The sequence below is a fragment of the Sus scrofa genome, chromosome 2, assembly GCF_054392235.1.
Source record: "Sus scrofa isolate SSC_HxYL_T2T_F1_AM1 chromosome 2, Sscrofa_HxYL_maternal_Yorkshire_Landrace_v2.0, whole genome shotgun sequence".
Taxonomy (NCBI): Eukaryota; Metazoa; Chordata; class Mammalia; order Artiodactyla; family Suidae; genus Sus; species Sus scrofa.
Genome location: NC_139384.1, coordinates 8,176,609 through 8,191,399, shown reverse-complemented (window position 1 = coordinate 8,191,399; position 14,791 = coordinate 8,176,609). Strand labels below are relative to the sequence as shown.

At 53.3% G+C, this 14,791-nt stretch overlaps 1 protein-coding gene and 1 long non-coding RNA gene across 28 annotated transcripts in view; one reads left to right on the top strand and one right to left on the bottom strand.

Annotated features, from left to right (window-relative positions):
• The window catches only part of MARK2 (microtubule affinity regulating kinase 2), a 61,024-nt gene that overhangs the window by 35,448 nt on the left and 10,785 nt on the right, over positions 1 to 14,791 (top strand). For 11 of the 27 annotated variants that reach the window (XM_085010840.1, XM_085010834.1, XM_021082898.2 and 8 more), the window contains 3 exons: positions 11,348 to 11,527; positions 11,750 to 11,803; positions 14,727 to 14,775. In XM_085010840.1, coding sequence (XP_084866966.1) covers positions 11,393 to 11,527; positions 11,750 to 11,803; positions 14,727 to 14,775 — 238 coding nt within the window. In that variant the 5' untranslated portion in view covers positions 11,348 to 11,392. Of the gene's footprint in view, positions 1 to 1,018; positions 1,059 to 1,209; positions 1,295 to 1,449; positions 1,525 to 6,586; positions 7,018 to 11,347; positions 11,528 to 11,749; positions 11,804 to 14,726; positions 14,776 to 14,791 lie in introns of those variants that run through there. The other 16 variants (XM_085010833.1, XM_085010832.1, XM_021082892.2 and 13 more) reach the window with 6 other exon arrangements.
• On the bottom strand, positions 1,183 to 4,806 carry LOC146405059 (uncharacterized). Its single transcript, XR_014836878.1, has 3 exons — positions 4,455 to 4,806; positions 3,353 to 3,579; positions 1,183 to 2,231 (listed from the first exon to the last, which is right to left on the bottom strand). It is a non-coding gene; the product is annotated as an uncharacterized LOC146405059 (long non-coding RNA).

The window sequence follows — 14,791 nt, the reverse complement described above, 5'->3', positions numbered from 1 at the left end:
GTCATGGCACCATCCATCTCAATAGTAAGTTGTCTTTCTAGATGTCAAGTGACAAAGACACACACACCCCACTTCCTACTCAGAAAGTTTGCCAAAGGGCTGTACTCAGCTCCTATGGCTGCTCTGAGAACGGATAAAACTGAATTCTCAATTTTGGCTGCTTTGACCCATTGGCAAGTAGTATCAGAAACAAGGGTGCCACCCTCCATCCCATTCCACAGCTTAGGTGCTCTCACCTGCTTGGGTTTTTTGTTTGTTTGTTTGTTTTTTATCTTTTTGCCTTGTCTGGGGCTGCTCCCACGACATATGGAGGTTCCCAGGCTAGGGGTCTAATCAGAGCTGTAGCCACCAGCCTATGCCAGAGCCACAGCAATGCGGGATCTGAGCCACGTCTGTGACCTACACCACAGCTCACGGCAATGCCGGATCCTTAACCCACTAAGCAAGGCCAGGGATCAAACCCGCAACCTCATGGTTCCTAGTCAGTTTTGTTAACCACTGCACCACGATGGGAACTCCTGCTTGGGTTTTTAATGATCTGCTGTAGGAGGAAGAGAACACCTCTGCCTGTGAGCAGGAACAGCTTAGTAGGGCTACTTGTGGAAAGAGCAGCCAGTTGGGTTCCCCCCTCCCCTAGCCCCCCATACTTGCAGCATATAGACATTCCCAGGCCAAGGATAGAACCTGCACCTCAGGAGCAATCTGAGTCACTGCAGTCAGGTTCTTAACCGACTGTACCACAGTGGGAGCTCCAGCCAATGGATTTTTAATAGTCACTCGAGTAGCCCGACCAGCTGGAGACAAGTTCCCAGAGTGATGGTGCCGCCTTAGGTGGTTTCTGATACTTCTTGTCCTGCTTGAGCTCTGACCTCTGGCCATGGTGACTTTTGGGGCAGCAAACTTTGTCCTAGTGTTTTTTTTCTGATGTTTCCTCCTCCTTCAACTCTCTTTTTGAAACTGGAGGAATAGAAAGACAGTAGTTTTTCCACTTAGAGGGGAGAATGCAGTGGAAAGAGGCACATGTCTCTCAGTACCTTCCAGTGTGGCGCTGAAACCAGGTAGGACCCAGAGGGCTTATTTCCCAGCATAAAGGTGTTTTAAGGAAACTGCATCGGAAAAGGCAGGGACAAAGGATTAACTCAGCACCCAGGTAGGAAGGCTGTTGCATAAACGCTGAGAGAGTTTTGGGTTTTTTTCTTTTTTTTAAAGCTCTCGCTCGTGCTTCTTTTTTACTTCGTGTTGGCAGAAACCCCAGGAGAAGATGGGAGATTCTGGGAGGAGATGATTATGCTGGGTGAGTCAACTGAGCTCCCCAGCTGCCGTTTTTAGTTCCTCTGCTTTTCTGTAACAGGAGGCAGTTTGGGGAGGGGTGGGGGCAGGGTGGGAATGCTGATTTGTGCAGTGGGACAGGAGGCAGGTGTGTATGGATGAATTTTTTTGGCTTTCTAGGATTGACAGGGCCTCGCAATCCGTGCATTGGTTCAAGGAGGAAATATTAAAACAGAGCTCTCAGTGTGGCAAACAGTAAGTAAATGTCTCCTAAAGTCACCGTCACTTCCCCAAATCAGTAGCTCTCACAGTGGCTCGAGCTGCATTGCATTGTCACAGCAAGACAGTGGTTTTGATCGCAAAGCAGTGGAGGGATTGAATGTGGAGAGGCAGAGAGGACTTTCTGAAGTGGGAGGGCCTGGTGGTGGTTGGGCAGCTGGAAGTTCGAGGAGAGGGACCCCCTCAGTGATGAAAGGAGGGCTTGGGCTTCATTGAGGGGAGCCGTGGATGGAGGCATTGCCCCCCTCGGCTGGGCCTCACCCCAGGTCTGTCTCCAGCTCACCTCGGTGACCACCTTTGCCTCGAGCCTTGTGAGAGATGAGAGCACCTTGTCACCGCCTGAGAGACTCGTTCTTTCCGTGGAACTAACCCTCCTCAGGTGTCATGCGTCCTCAGGAGGGGGATCTCGGGGCCCACTGCCCGCCTGGATGCTGTCTGCAGAGTAGTACGCTGATGGGGTTATTGGTGTGGATCCCGGAGACGAGTCAGGAAGGTGCCCCAACACGTTTTCTTAGGTATTCATTTGCACGCGTTTATTCATTCAGTACCTGCTGGATGCTTCCGCTCTGTGCTGTAGGCTTTACTGTGGCCATGAATCAGACACCCCAGAGTCCCTCCCTTTGTGGTGTAGTCTAGTAGGAAGGACAGACAGGAACCAGCCAACCTCAAAGGGCAGTAAATACCTTGAAAGAGGGGAAAAGGGTCTTGGGGCAAGAGGTTTAAATCTCCTTTCCTCTGCCCCTGCTTATTCCCTCCTTGGGGGCGGAGGGGAGCGACTTTAAGGATCAAAACGTTTCACCACTCTTCTTCCATGTTTATTCCATAAGTGTTTAATGTCCGCCCGCTGGGTGCGGCCACTCTTAGGCACTAAGCGTACAAAGGTGACCTCTGACCTCTCAGAGCTCAGAGAAGAGGGTTAAGGCATAGAGGCGCAAAGTCAGAATTGCTGAATGGATACAGACAGGGTGCCGTGAAAGAGAAGAGAGAGATCGCGCTCAGCTAGGAGGGCCTCTGGAGAACTATTTGAACAAAAGGATTTGGGATAAACAAGGAGTAAGAGGGTTTACTTACCTGGATTGCTTAAAAGAAGGCAGCATATGATCGCTGGAGCCTTACTTTTTAATGTGTATCTGTGTAGCTCTTCACCCCACAACTCCAGGCCCTTCCCTGCATGGCAGCCCTGGTGGTGCAGCTGGGCTCCCGTGGTGGGTCTGTCTGACCCCAGAGTGACGCCCTTCGCTACCACACCGCATATAGCCAGTGTGCTTTAAACAAACTACCATGCAAAGCAAAGGAAGTTAGAGGGAGGCCCGGGCACCTCAGCTGCACTGGTTTGTCTCCATCGGCTCCCCACAATCCTCTGTAAATTGAGCCAAACCTTTCTGCTGCAGGCTGCCTTCTGCCTCCCCCAGAGCCCTGGGCTGCTGGCAGGCTGGCTCTCCTGTGCTATGGAGGAACTTGTTGGTCTCCATGGTTACAGTAACCCACTGGTACGGGCGGAGCCGAACGGAGTGCGAGGCTGGCAATGCGAGCTTCCCCCAGCCCTTGGCACCATGTGGTACTGGTATGTCAGCTGCTTCTTGGACCTTTTCTGAGAGGAAGGAGTTAAGGAGCTGATGAGGAAGGCAAGAGCGGGCACACCTTCCTCCTCCTCTGGGCTCTCCAGAGGGTAGAGGCGTGGCTGCCTTCGCCTTCACCCACTTCTCTTGACAAGAATGGTTTTACGTTAGGAAGGAAAGCCCTTTGTCTGACAGCCCAGCCATGGTAGAAATAGGACTTTTCCTCATTCTAGAAGGAATACTACCTTTACGACACTGGTCCTTGTAGTCAAGTTCTTTTTTCTCTTCCTTGGCTCCGTCCACAGCATGCCAAAGTTCCCGGGCCAAGGATCCAACTCGAGCCCCAGCAGTGACAACACTGACTCCTTAACCTCTAGGCCACCAGGGAGTTCACTGTAGTCAAGTTCTTAAGAGATGAGAGCTCTCCTCAGGGCCCAGAGAACCCCTGTAGCTGGGAAACAGAGGTTCCTACCTGAAAGTGAAGAGGAAACGTTGCTGAGACCCTGCTGTAGACCATGCACTGCTGTCGACACGGGTGGATTTTCTCATTTCATCCTCACACTAATCTTGTGAAGTGGGAGTGGCTAGTATCCTGTGTCCCAGATGAGGAAACCAGGACCCAGAGATGCAAGCGGGGTCCGGTGAGCTGGCGAGCAGCGACGGCAGGGCTCCCACCGTCCAGCTGCCTGCAGCGCTCGGCCCTGCATCCCACTTTACAAATAAGCGTGCAGAGATTCTGCAGTTCCCCTCCTCTAAGTCTCCAGGAGACCGGGACCAGATCTTTTTGAACTTTGCAGTGGCTCCAGAAGTGGGAGCTCAATGTGTGTTTGCTGAGCAGGCAGCAGTAAACGCAGATTGAGGTAGAGACCAGGCCCCAGGAAACAGATTCTCAGGAATGAAGTGGTAGGGAAGCTTCTGGAGCCCTGGCTGCTCAGTAGAATCCACCATGAAGAGGGGTCCAGAAGACTAGATACTTGAGGGGTGCTCCTTTCACTATGAAGGAAGGGGTATGAGCTGGAGGTGGCTCAGTTGGGATCTCGCTCTGGGCCAGTTCTTTTTTTTTTTTTTTTTTTTTTTTTTTAATGTGGCCACACTTGCAGCATATGGAAGTTCCTGGGCCAGGGATTGAATCTGAGCCACAGCTGCAGCAGTACGAGATCCTTAACCCACTGTGCTGGGTCAGGGATCAGACCTGCACCTCCTCAGTAACCCGAGCTGTTACAGTCGGATCCTTAAACCACTGCACCACAGTGGGAACTCCCAGGTCAGTTCTTGCTACTGGACTTCCCAGGCAGGCGCTGGCTCTAGTGTGGCTGCTTTAAGGCTTTGGAGCAGGGGGCCCCTTACCTGGCTCAGGCTACACTGCAGGTCTCCCAGCCTTGGGTTCAGACTTGCAGGTCAGAGAGCTAGAGGGCAGCAGATCACCTTGCTTTGGCTTTGCTTCAGTTCTAGGCTCTGCAGCCCTCCTTTGGCAGGGAGACCCCTACCCTGGTTGGAAAAAGGGAGCAGCCCTCTGGCAGTTTTATACAGCGCGCCCTCCCCTCTGCAGTGGCGTATTAAGGGCTTGTGGGGGTCCCTCCAGTGGCGCCATCACAGCTGATTTTGAGGCAGGAGGGTATGTCCAGCCAGCCTCCCCGCTGGTCAGAGCCAACCAGGCTTTACCAGAGCTCTCCTACCCAGAATGCTCCTCTGCTTTATTGGCTCTTGGCAGTTGAGAGTGACAGTTGCTCAGGATCAAAGGATGCAAAGAAGGCTCCTGGATGCAGTGAAGGAGGAAGGGTTAAAGAGCTAGCCATTTGCCATGTGACTTCAGCTCTGTCCTCCCCTCTCTCTTAGCCTGTTTGAGGTCAGTGCTGGGTACTTCCTCAGTTTACAAAACCCCTTACTGCCTCACACCAGCAGGACTGAGGAAGCAATCCTCCTGTCGCCCTGCAGAATCCCGGAGGCTGTCAGATGAAGCCATTCGATTCCACTCTGGCGTCCAAGTGTGAAGGGGCAAGCCTGGGCCCCGTGTCCGGGACAAAGCCTGTCCTCTTCCGCTGAGATCGTGGCCCCTTTGGGAATGAGTGACAGGGGTGCTGTGGGATCACATGAGTAGGCCTTTAAAACAGCGTCCCCCATGCACCCACACACGCCCCACAACTGGCCTTACCTAACAACATCGGCAGTCTTGTACCGGGCACTTTTCCTGAATCTTCACATCTTTCCCCTCTTCCTAGTGTGTGGAAAAAGAGCCAGGGACTCATTCTTTGGGGAGAAAGAAGAGCTGTTTGGGCATCAGGAAGGGTTGAAGAGATGCTGGCAAAGGGGGGCCGTGAGGAACAGTGAGTGCGGAAGTGGAGCAAACGCCCAGCCCAGCCCAGCCCAGCTCGGCCCCCGGGAGGCTGACCTCCCGCAAGGCTCTTCACTTTCTCTTTTTTTTAATTGTAAATGATAAGTCTCCTAACCTTTGTGTTCAAATTTTGTCTGTAAAATATAGATGCCACGTACCCTGTAGGACTGTGGCGTGGAGAACAGGAAATAGATGCCAGCAGTTAGTACTACCAGAAATGCTGAATCTGTTGAGCGGGGCTCGTACATAAGGTGAACACTGAGCAGCATGGTGTCTCAGACTCTGTGCCCAGGTGCAGCGAGGGCTGCAGGAGGCTTTAGCCTTCCCTGGAGGGGTTTATGGCCTCCCAGCATGAGCTCTTCAAAGGGTTACCTAAGACAGATCCTAGCCTAGGGTGTTGGGATGAATCTGGAACTCCAAGAAAGGCCCGATCAGAACACGAGAGGGCTCCAGTTTACCCCAAGGTCAGCAGGGGCTTGAAAGAAGGGAGGTACAAGGAGAGGCTTCCCCTGCTGCCCCCAGGCCCCCAGAGTTCTTAAAAAAAGCGGTGTTGAGGGGCAGGCCGTGATGGAGACTTGGAAGTAGGTAGGAACCTTGGAGATGGCCTTCCAGAATCAGGGCTGGAAGAGATTTAGAGGGACTTCAGGGTTGTTCCCCAGCCCTTGGGCAAAATTTGGGATTAAACATCTCATTCTCTGTCCGTGACAGAGGCTCTTAATCTTAGAACCCATAGACGTAAAGGGCTTCGCAGGGTCCCTGAATCTGCTTATATTATGTTCAAAAAATATTTTGTGTATAAGTGAAATATTTTCCTAAGTTTAAACGCTGCTTTTTGTGAAGTAGGAGGTCCATCTGCCACTGTTCGGTGGCTGGTCTCTGCTCCCCGCCCCCTTGTTCTTGATGGGTGGTTTGCTGCCGGGACAGCAGGTCTGATTCACACTTAGACCTCTTGCTGATTTGAGCCCAGACCCAGGTCCCACCTGCTGCAGGTGAGATAAGGGCTTTATGACAGCCTGGGCTGGAGTGAGTCTCCACCGCACCCTCTCCCAGCTGTTACCCAGCAAAGCACCTTGGGGAGGGTGGGGCAGCCCACTTCCGGGGAGGGGGAGGGGAAGGGAGAAGGAAGTTGATCTGAACCCGCCTCTTTCTGTCTGTCTCCCTTGCTTCCCGTTGTTCCCCTCCTGCGCCTTCCCTCCCACCTTGCTCCTGGGTAGTGTCCTGGGACCGCGTACCCATCCTGGCTGCCAGGCCCTGGCCCGGAGAAGAGAAGCCGTGGGGCTTTGTCCCCGTTGCTCTCCTTGCCGGGCCCGGCTCTCTGCTAGTGGTGGTTTCGGTTGCGACACAGTCCAGGTTCCCAGGCAGGAGCCGCTCGGCCTGGCTGCTTAGCTCCTTTCACTGAGGAGGTGGTGGAAGGTGTCGCCTGCTGCAGCTGAGTAAGGGTGGCTGCCGGAGCGGCGGCCCCCGCCCTGGGCCTGGCTCTTCCCGGCCTCTGTACTTTGCCCTCGCTGCCTGACAGGTTCTGCTGTGGGCTCTGCTGAATGGAAGTCGCTGGTAGGCCTTGTCCTTTCCTCCAGCCGGGTATGTTTTCCCCTTCTTTTGCTGTGGGGTTGCGCCCCTCCTCTCTTGTCCCTCCCGCCCCAAACGCAGGATCTTTGAAGAGTTGTTGAGTGGAGCCAGGCACTAGCACAGGTAGTAAAATTCCTGGGAAGAGGCATTGGCTGAGCAGGGACGAGGGGGCAGACACCCAGGCCTCACCTGAGCCAAAGGAAGGGGCTGGTGACGGCAGAGGCACAGGGAGGGCACAGCAGTGCTACCATGAGGGGAGGCCGCCCAGGGCTGGTGCCCAGGGACCCTTTTCCTCCATTCCGCAGTGCCCAGGCTTGTTCTCCCTCTGACCAGGGAGTACCTGCCTGACACCCCTCCCAGCTTGGCCCCTTCCCAGCCCCAGGGAAGTCTCAGGATACTCGAGGCCACCTGAGTGCCGAGCCCCAAAGCACGAGCTTTTCTCGGGAGAACGGTTGGTCGGAGCCTCCAGCAGCAGGGCAGGGGCCCTGACTCCCTGAGTCAGCGCAGGGCCTCTCGGGGTGGAGGCTGTCTTCCGGGCGTACCTGGCAGCACGCCTAGGCCGAATTCTGAGATCCTAGGTTAAAGGGCCCACCGGATAGAAGGCTTTGTTTTTCTCTCATCCTCGTGGTCTTGCATTCGCTCCTCCTCTGGGAGGACCCCAAAGCTGTTTAGGCCCTACCTCTGAATCAGGCCTGCTTAGCAACCTGCACGTTCTGCCATTTAGTTCCAAATACTGCCTCTCAGGGTAACTCCTTGTTCTTTCTGAAAGCCACCTGAGAGCCATGGTGTCTGCTTTCAACAGCCTGCCTCAGACCTTTGGGGCCTGCCTCCTGTGTGACATCTGCAAGAGCTTTGGGTGTGTCTGGTGTTCCTGGTGTGCGCCGGGAGGTTAGAGGTGGGGTCGGGGGCGCCCATGGCTCCAGCCAGATCCTGTTTAGTTGGCCCAGAAGGGCAGCTCGCCCTCAACCCCCGACCCCATGGGTGAGATCTAGGTCCATGGGTGAGACATGGGCCTGGCCAGAACCACAGAAGGGGCTCTCTGTCCATAGTAGCCACCCGCACCTTTACCTCCTCTTCAGCCTTCAAAAAAGCTGTCTCGGGAGTTCCCGTCGTGGCACAGTGGTTAACGAATCCGACTAGGAACCATGAGGTTGCGGGTTCAGTCCCTGCCCTTGCTCAGTGGGTTAACGATCCGGCGTTGCCGTGAGCTGTGGTGTGGGTTGCAGACGCGGCTCGGATCCCGCGTTGCTATGGCTCTGGTGTAGGCCGGTGGCTACAGCTCCGATGGGACCCCTAGCCTGGGAATCTCCATATGCCGCAGGAGCAGCCCAAGAAATAGCAAAAAGACAAAAAAAAAAAAAAAAAGCTGTCTCGCATGTGGCCTTAGTCCAAGAAACATTTTCTACGGGAGACTTTCTCCTTTCCCTGTTTCTCCCCCATGGGATCTCCTCATCCTGGCCCCATCCGTGCCGTGGGAAATGGACTGAAGGGGTGAGAGAAGGACTGTGTGCTTTGAGTCCTGAGAGTTGGGTGGTTTGGTCCTGAAAGGGCACTTGTAGAGCAGGGGCTCACCGAGCATGCACCAGTGTTCTCTGCCTCTCTGGGTCCAGGACGGGCAGAACCGTCACTTGACTGTCCTGGACACCAGGCTTGAAACCAGCCCTTCATGGCTGCCCTGTGGAGTCCCCTCCTGTGAAGGCTGAAGGTGCTGGGGCTCCCAGCCGGGAGGGTCCCTAGTATCTCTTGTCAGCCTCCAGCTGGGCTGCAGCTGGCTTAGGAGGGCTTGACCTGGATGCGGAAGTCTCGTTGACAATGAGACGTCTTGCTTCGAGGACAGGCTTTAGAGTATTTAGGAACTAAACTTAATGGCCGTCATGGTTTTCTTTATTGAGCATTGGATAAGGCATTGTGCGTGCGTCCTGTCACCTAAGTAGCGTGAAAGAGGGAATGTTTCTTTGCCGCTTTACAGATAAGGAAACTAGCACTAGTAAGTGGAAGAGCCAGGAGCAGGGCAAGTCCTGGTGCCTGGAGCTCCTCCGCGCCCACTAGACCCTCTCCCGGCTCCGTGTGTGGGATCGTCTCACAACGGTCATCTTAGATGATTTACTCCTCCCTTTGTAATAATTTCATCTCCTGCTTAGGAGGAGGTCGATAATAAAATTAACATTATTGAGTAAGTGGCAGTTTCGAGCTTTGAGCGCTGGCAGTTTGTCTCGGCATCTATGCTTTTAAACCACACCTCTTTGTCCTCGGAAGGAGGAGGGTTGTCGCTGTTCCTTGAAGTTCACTGTGCAGCTCGAGGAGGGGGTGCTGTCCTGCTCTGCCACACAGAGCGTCCCTTGGGGCTGGAAACATGGGAAGGGATGGGCAGAGCTCAGGATAGGCAGTGGGATTCCCCGATTTGGCTTCAGAGGGCAAAGGGCCCCAGTCCTTAGGTGGACACGGAATCCTCATTCCTCATTTGAGAACTTGGAGACCGCCAAGCCTCTGCTGCCTTTGGCTCCTGTGCTCAGAAAAGAGGGGAGTGATGAGAAACTTAGGAGGCGAATTAGAGGTTGCCAAGGGAACGTTTCCACCCATCTTGCTCTCTTGGGAGTTGGGGCAGAAGGAGGGTTTTCCCTATTTCCAACCCCTTAGGGCTGAAAAGCAACTAGTTGGGGAAGCACACTTCTTGCCAAAGGAACCCTGGACAGTTCCTTGGGTGGTAGCAAGTCATTTGTTTTTTTCTGTGGTTTTTGAGGGTTTCACTTACAGCCAGAGAGGCCTGTGAAAGAAAGAACTTCGAGTCACACTTCTCTGGTCACCCTGCTCCCCTCCAAACCATCTCCTTGAAGGGTCCAAGGCAGCTCAGGGTGGTTCCGGGATGAGGCGCTGACAGCACTTTATCCCCACTGTGCTGAGGCGATGGCACCAGCTGCCCTGGAAGAGGTACATCGGGTCCTGACCAGAGTTAGACAGACTCCTGACAGCCGGAGGGAGATGCATGTCACATCCCGTGCAGTTGACACATTCAAGCGTGCAGTTTAGCGGCTTTGAGTAAATTCACAGCTGTGTATCCGTCACCACCATCGGCATTTCATTAGAACCGTGGCTGTTTCATCCACAGTTGGTATATCCATTGATGGACATCTGTGTCATTCTCACTTCGGGGCTGTAGGAACGTGGGGTGTTATGAGGGTAAGTTGGTGTACGAGTTGCTTTTGGGTGTGTAGCTAGGAGTGGAATTGCTGGATCGTGTAGAACTCTACGTTCAGCCCTTTGAGGACCGCACAAGTCTTCATACAGATGTGTGTTTTCATCTGGCCTGTGCCTTTTTTTTTTTTTTTTTTTTTTTTTTTGTCTTTTTGTCTTTTTCTAGGGCCGCACCCGCGGCATATGGAGATTCCCAGGCTAGGGGTCCAATCGGAGCTGTAGCTGCCAGCCTACACCACAGCCACAGCAACATGGGATCCGAGCCGCGTCTGCAACCTACACCACAGTTAATGGAACACCGGATCCTTAACCCACTGAGCAAGGCCTGAGATCAAACCTACAGCCTCATGGTTCCTAGTCAGATTTGTTAACCACTGAGCCACCATGGGAACTCCTGGCCTGTACTATTTTTGTATTATGTTTATGTATGTGTTTGGTGCCAATTGTTGTCATTTCTGCTTCCTCACACCCAAATTACTTGAGCTATGGGGTATCTGAGGAGGGCAGATTATGGCCTTGCTCAGACCCTGTCATTGAACTTTCTCACTGCATTGAGCATCTAGCATAATCTGGTCTGTCTAGGTACTGGGATGTGTCAGTGACTAAATGATACATGCCTGCCTTCATGAACTTCCATTCTTACCAGATAAGCAACAGATCCATACAAAGTGGTACATAATAAAGAGAAGTGTTAAGCATTGGGTGATGACGCGTGCTTTGCAGTAATTCTGATCATGTTGCTTCTGCAACGTATCAACATGTGTGACCTTATCAAAATGTGAACAGGCAACAGGGAGGATGATAGACGATGCTCTCCCACATGAGATGGAAAAACCGTTGGCTTATTGACAGTGGATGTATTGTCAGGCAGTGGAGCCAGTGTTGGGACAGCTCAGGTCCTACGTTCCAGTGCCCGCAGGATATTGACGCTGGACCTGAGGCTGTGCTCCTTTGGAGTGAAGGTGGACTCGCTTCCCAGCGCCTTTTCTCCCCCCCGCCCCCTTAGGACTCATTCTCTGTGTGCTCATCAGCCCCCTGGGATCTGCCCCTGTGCCCAGCCTCTTACTTTTCTTTGCAGAGAGCTAAAGGCAAGGGTGTGGGGAACTGCAAGGGCAGCATGCTTAAAGGTGTGTGTGCTTCCACCCTGCAGCCCACCTTGGGACACCTCGACTCCAAGCCCAGCAGTAAGTCCAACATGCTGCGGGGCCGCAACTCAGCCACCTCTGCTGACGAGCAGCCCCACATTGGCAACTATCGACTCCTCAAGACCATCGGCAAGGGTAACTTTGCCAAGGTGAAGCTGGCTCGGCACATCCTGACCGGGAAAGAGGTGAGCGCTTGGGTTGGGGACGTGGCAGCATCTCCCCGTTCTGACACCCGCCCAGCAGGTAGTGGTGGGACCACTGTCACAGCCACTGTCTTGTTTATTAGGCAGAAACAGAACAGACAGGGGTGCCAAGAGGGATGAGGCCAAAAGAAGGCGGGAATGTAAAGGAGGAAGTAGATTTGAGTCCCCAGAGAGGTAATTTTGGGCTTTCTGTCTCTTGTTCAGGTAGCTGTGAAGATCATTGACAAGACTCAGCTGAATTCCTCCAGCCTCCAGAAAGTAAGCACACAGTAGTACCTCCCCTCCCTTTTTTAAAAATTTTGTTTTTGTTTTTTGGCTGCCTCGCGGCATGTGGAGTTCCCGGGCCAGGGATCAGATCCGAGCTGCCTGCCGCTGCAGCAGTGCTGAATCCTTTAACTCACTGTCCTGGGTCAGGGGTCAAACCTGCATCCTGGCCCCGCAAAGGTGCTGCCCGTCCCATCGTGCCACAGTGGGAACTCCTGTCCCTTTTTAAACCTCTCTTCAGGGATCAGTGATCTACTGACCCCATTTGGACCCCCTCTTGGGCCCCTAGTTCAGAATCTCTGGTCGCTTCACTGTCCCCACCATCCCTGTCCATGGCTCTGCTTCCTTTAGGGCTTTGGTTGGACCCCTGTGTTGACTCCTCCTGGTTGGGCTTCCTGGCCACAGGCACTGGCTCTTTAGAAGTCTTTCTGCCCCTTCCCAGCCGCTTGGCCTACCAATCTGACCTGCTTCCTCCATCTCCTCATCTTCTGGCCTGTGGCCAGCCCTATGCAGAAACATGTGTTTATAGCCATTACTAGAATCCCATGCAGTTACTTTTAAGATCTGAAGTGATCCAGGGGAGTGGGCTCTAGAAGCAATGGCATAAGAAGAGGCAGAGAACTTGCCACCAGCTTCTGTGCCAGCTACATTTTGAGAGACTGGGCTTGGAAGACTGGGCTGTTTAGAAAGTAAACTCCAGTTTTAAGCCTCTGATAGTATGTGCAGAGGGACGACAGGTACTCCAGTTCTCCTTCTCACTCCCAGCTCCCCTTAACTGGCAGCCTTTGCTAGATGAGCTTGAACGTTTCCTTCCTCCTTGACTTACAGTGGAAAACTGAGGCCTTCCTTAACTGACCCGGGGACCCTCCAGCTGGGCCCCTGTATGGAGGAGTGAGAAAAGAAGGCTTTCATTTGCAGAAGGGGTGGACAGCCTACTAGTGACCTGTCGTGGTAGAACCGGAAACTCTGCCCTCGCCCCTGATCCTGGGTTCCGGCAGTTCCAGGAAGGAAGCAGCCTCCCGTCAGCCTCCCCAGAGCTGTCCCTTCTCCGGGTCAGTCAGATTTCCTCACGCATCAGCTGACCCTGTCTTGGATCGTCCAGACCTTGATTAACGTAGTTCTGTTCATCTCATGGCAGATTGAGTTTTTCTTTCCATGAGCACATTGTGTTACCTGAGTTTGAAGAGGGCATAAGCTCATGCTTACAGAGCCAGTTACAGTGAGTTGGGGAAGCTTGGGACTAGGTGTTGGGAGCTGTTGCTGAGAGAGACACTTGCAGAATCAGAGTGTGTGGGTTGAGATGCCCTGACATGCTGACAGCCAAAACCAAGATGTTTCCTATTATTTGTTACCCCTGGGATCCCTCAGAGTTCTTTGATTCAAATGAAACATGGCTGTCATCACCAGGGCTTCCCTGCTTGGAGCTTTCTGGAAGGAAGGAAAAGAGGGCTACTCTTTTCATGTTGGCTCAGACCCCGCAGAGTCGAAGCCAGTTTGGTGGGAGCCATTTGGTCTTTGGAACCGTTCCTCCTGCCAGAGGCAGCTAAGCCGTCTTCCTTTCCGCCTCTGTTTTGCTCCCTGCTTCTTCCGGACTGGCTGGAAGGCACCAGCACCAGACAGATGTGGCCATTTTAAAAGCCTTTTAGCACACTCCAGCGCCAGGGCCCGTCTGACTCTGGCCAGATCACGCTGTTTGCATTTGACCCCAGCAGTGATCCCTAAAGGGCGAGCATTAAGGAGGCTGGCTCCCTCAGTGTTCTAGACAAGCCTGGAAAACTCCTTGCTCTCCTAGGAGAATGCCCCTTCCAGGCCCAGCGGGTGCCCTCGGGACAAGAACCTTGGCCGCTCCTTCTGGCCCCACTTCAGTGCTGCTCCCCATTATTTCCCCTGCGCTGGTGTCCGGGATTTTTTGCCTCTTCATCTAAGATAACTACCGGACCAGAGGAGAAAGCAAGAGAAACCTGGGCTCTACCAAGAAAGGGGAGCCAAGGCCAGAATCAGGTTCCTGAGGATTAGAAAGCCTGTCTCTTTTTTCCTTTCCAGCTCCCGAAAGCTCTGGGTCTTCATTAACGGGGGAAAAAAAAAAAAGATGTGTTCACTTCTTCCCCATAAACTATAGCCTAAATTAGGTCTCCATACCTTCCCTCCCCTTGAAAAGAAAACAAAACAAAATACTTCTGCTCTCTGTGCAAGTGGTGAGGCCTGGGAGTTAGAAAAAAGCCCACCTCCAGCTCTCTGGCCCCCGCAGAGGGATGGGGTTCATCTCTGTCATCTTTCTTTATGGAGATGCATGGTTTGGAGTCCCTGATTTTGTTTCACAAAGAGAGCGTGAGTGTGTGGAGGTGGATTTGATTAAAATTGGCATCAGCTATATATAGGAGTGGCTGCTTCTGTCACCACCCCGAGGCCCAGGAGGTAAAGGCCTACCCACTGGTGCAGAGCCCTCTGACTTCTGTAGATCAGAGGATGATGGGGTCCCCCTTCAGGACCCCCCACCCTCTCACACCCTTCTCACCGACCAGGCTGGAGCCTGCTTTGTCAGTGAACTTTAGAAGCAGCTCAGATTCTGAATATTCATGTTCATGGGCTCACACTCCCTATTGCAGAGGCACCAGCCAAAACCCGCCTGCTCTTTGGGCGCTGGATTTGGGTAGACAGCACCGAGGGCACTGCTGACTCGTCCAGATGCCACACCTGAGGGTACAGGTCACAAGCGCCCACTCGCCACCTTTGCTGTCCTTTCTGCCCACGTCCTCAGCCGTCAAGGTCGGACATGGAGGACCTGGACAACCGCCCTCTTTCTTTCCCCTGCCTGTTTTTTCTTTTTGAAAAAAGCATCCTAGCAATGGCTCTGTTTGGAGGGGACCTGAGGGGAGCAAGCTGAGCCAGCATTGACCCCTGGCACTTTATTTTCCAGCTGTTCCGTGAAGTAAGAATAATGAAGGTTTTGAATCATCCCAACATAGGTGAGAAGCAGCTGTC